Genomic DNA, 3,108 nt, shown 5'->3' on the forward strand with positions numbered 1-3,108 from the left:
AGCATTTTTAAGTTTGATAAAAATTATAGAGAAAAATACAAAGATTTGTAACATAAAGTGAGTATACTATGAAAATATAATTAAGAAAGAATTTAACGATACTTAGTTGGTAGCATAATAATTATTATTTTATTATATAAATTTGGTCAAATTTATGATAGTTTGACTCTTTAAGATTTTGGAATGCCTTATAATTTGGGATGGAGGGAGTATTTTAGATGTCATTCGCTAAATACCACAGCTGGAGATTTAAAATGTTGGGCATAACGCATCAAAGCGCCCTTCTGCTGGTTCTAGGTCACTGACTGCCTGTATTCATTTCTTTACAACTCTTTTTGTTATGCATGCGGTTTATGTTTATATAGTCGAGCACATCCAAATGAGGAAATGACCATCAAAGCCGCTCACAAAGAACTCCTGGCCACGGCAGACTGATCAGGTTCGATTATACTCACTTTGACAGTTTGCAAGCTGCGATGACAGTTTCTAAGGCCGTGTTTAGTTCGAGGCCGAAAAATCTTTAGGTGTTACATGAGGATGTCGCATAAAATGTTCGAATACTAATAGAAAAAAATACAGAATCTGTTAAGAAACCACGAGGCAAATTTATTAAGGCTAATTAATCTGGCATTAGCACATGTGTCACTGTAGTAAATAATGTCTAATCATGGATTAGTTAGGCTTAAAAAATTTGTCTCGCAAATCCAATTATACAGTACAATTAGTTTTTTTATTTTATCTAAATTTAATACTTCATGCATATGTCCAAAGATTCAATGAGATAGGGTGAAAAGTTTTTGGGTGGCAACTAAATAAGGCCTAAGGCAATACTTGAATTTTCGGTCTTTATAATCATTTTCGTCAAGAACACTGATGCTTTATGCAATCAATACTGCTTGATTTTTAAAACTTGTTTCACACGCTAGATGCAAACACAGTCAGAACACTGAAAGCTGATGCAAATTCAGTATCAGATTGTTCCTTTACTGGCGACACTACACATAGCAGTTTTTCCTATCGTAGGTGTTGCTTGTGACAGTGAACATGGACTGCTAGAACATCTATGCAGCCACAGGGTGGTCCTTCAAGAAACTGACCAGGAGATCATTCACCTTGTCCGGGAACTGCTCCTGAACGAAATGGCTTCCTTCAGGGATGTAGGTGATCTTTAGGTCCGGTGTGAATTTCTCCATGATGCCATCTTTCAAAACGGACTCAACACCAGGGAACTTGAACACATAGTCTTTCTCCCCCATGACAACAAACACTGGGACTTGGAATCTTGGATCTTCAATTGGCATCCTTTTATGGAGCGACCTGTCAAATGCAGCATATCACACCTTGATTTTTCAAAACCCACAAAACAAATACCATGGTTGGCCCAGTTGCTATTATTACCTATATGGCATTTCCATTGGATACCGGAAACCCGATTTCTCATAGAGTGAAGCATACACAGCTAGATCATCCTCAGTCAACCACTCTGGAAGAGGTGTTGACAAGTCTGCAAGGTCCATAATCTCTTGGCCTTCTTTTGCTATTGGTATTTCGCTCCTAGAGAAGAGCACGTAGATGGTCCGAACAACTCTCTTCACATCATACCGGCCAAAATCAGCCTCTGCTCTTCCTGGTTCCTACAAGAACAAGGTTCCCCTGTCATTGTTTTCTGTCACTCTGCTCAATTTGGCAAAGGTGATTATATATATATTTTTCAGATTAGAGAACAACCCGCCAGCGCAAAATGTAGAAGCCTTCTGGCAAGCTGGTGAAGGATGAGCCACCGTGAAGGAAGGGGATCCCCAAACACATGACACCACATGTGCGGCTAGGGTGACGAAGAGCAAAGTCATAGGCTGGCATGGCTCCGAAATCCTTCGCCACAAGGAAAGCCTGGCACGACTCACAAAGTCACAAGGTAAGATTCTTTTCTTGAGAAATTATACTGTGATTGGAAATTATTTGATTCAACTGAACTAACGACTTAATAGAAGCTTGGCAGATAAACAAAATAGGCAAAGCTTAGTCTGTTGGACAATAGAACTCCCATGAAGGTTTCTCTAAGAAATACAAATGAATTTCTATCTTTTTTTGTCTTCCATTTCCCACATTATTTTGAATAAAATAAAACTGCCAAGAGGTTGGATTGAAAATGTTCCTCTTTATTTTCTTCAATCTGAATATACACACTAAGTATGTTTTCCTGACAAATCATATCGTCACATGAGATGGAAAACAGTGGTGAAGGGATTCTACATGCTGTAACTTTCTGATGGTAAACATGCCCCTACAATTGCACAAACTTGACAGTACTTTTCCTTAAGAACCTACTTCATCCACGATATATTTTTTTATTTTTTTCCCCTTGCATATCGTTTGAGAAATTCATTCGAAATCTTTCAAAATAAATAGCCATGTCAGAACATTCTTACATGGTTCCTGTCCACCCATCATTGCCAATCGCAGTATCATAATTCATATCAGATAGGCTAACAGTAACAAGTCGCACCGAAGTACTGAGCCAACAACTACCCACCAAAAATTTCCGCAACCAAGACCAAACCCAAGAACTTGCCACTGCGATTCTAACAAAAATCAGTATTACCTTGGGAATGGAGAGAGCATCGAGGATTGCGAGGAGATCCTCCACCAGGTCGTCGTACGACGCGGCCTCCGCCTCCGGCGGCTGGTCCGAGAGCCCGTACCCTCGCCAGTCCGGCGCGACGGCGCGGTACCCGGCGGCGGCCACGGCCAGCATCTGGTGGCGCCACGAGTACCATATCTCCGGGAACCCGTGCAGGAACACCACCGTGCCCAGCTCGCCTGCAGCAAAAACGAGACGGCGACAGGAGAGGTGTCGCTATGCTTCAATCTCGAGCGCATGCGCACCGGGCTTTAGCAGAGGAAGCTTGAGCCCACCGGCCGGCGAGGAAGAGAGCAGAGCAGATGCGAACCTTTGCCTGCTTGGGCCACGTGGAGGCTGAGGCCTCGGATCGGGAGATGGCTGTGCTTGATTTGCTGCTCCATGTTCATGGCCACTTCTTTGCAGATTTGTGAGGGTGGACTTTTGGAGAGAAGGCTGAAGGTACTTCAGAAGTCCAGAGTTCAGAG

The 3,108-nt window shown here is 42.3% G+C and overlaps 1 protein-coding gene across 1 annotated transcript; it reads right to left on the reverse strand.

Annotated features, from left to right (window-relative positions):
- Positions 814-3,108, reverse strand: LOC8060150 (bifunctional epoxide hydrolase 2). The gene is made up of 5 exons (XM_002450275.2): positions 2,952-3,108; positions 2,603-2,820; positions 1,729-1,890; positions 1,399-1,634; positions 814-1,317 (listed from the first exon to the last, which is right to left on the reverse strand). Exons 1-5 carry the CDS (start codon positions 3,028-3,030, stop codon positions 1,062-1,064), a joined length of 951 nt encoding a protein of 316 aa, XP_002450320.1. The 5' UTR covers positions 3,031-3,108; the 3' UTR covers positions 814-1,061.

This window comes from Sorghum bicolor, chromosome 5 (genome assembly GCF_000003195.3).
Source record: "Sorghum bicolor cultivar BTx623 chromosome 5, Sorghum_bicolor_NCBIv3, whole genome shotgun sequence".
NCBI lineage: Eukaryota > Viridiplantae > Streptophyta > Magnoliopsida > Poales > Poaceae > Sorghum > Sorghum bicolor.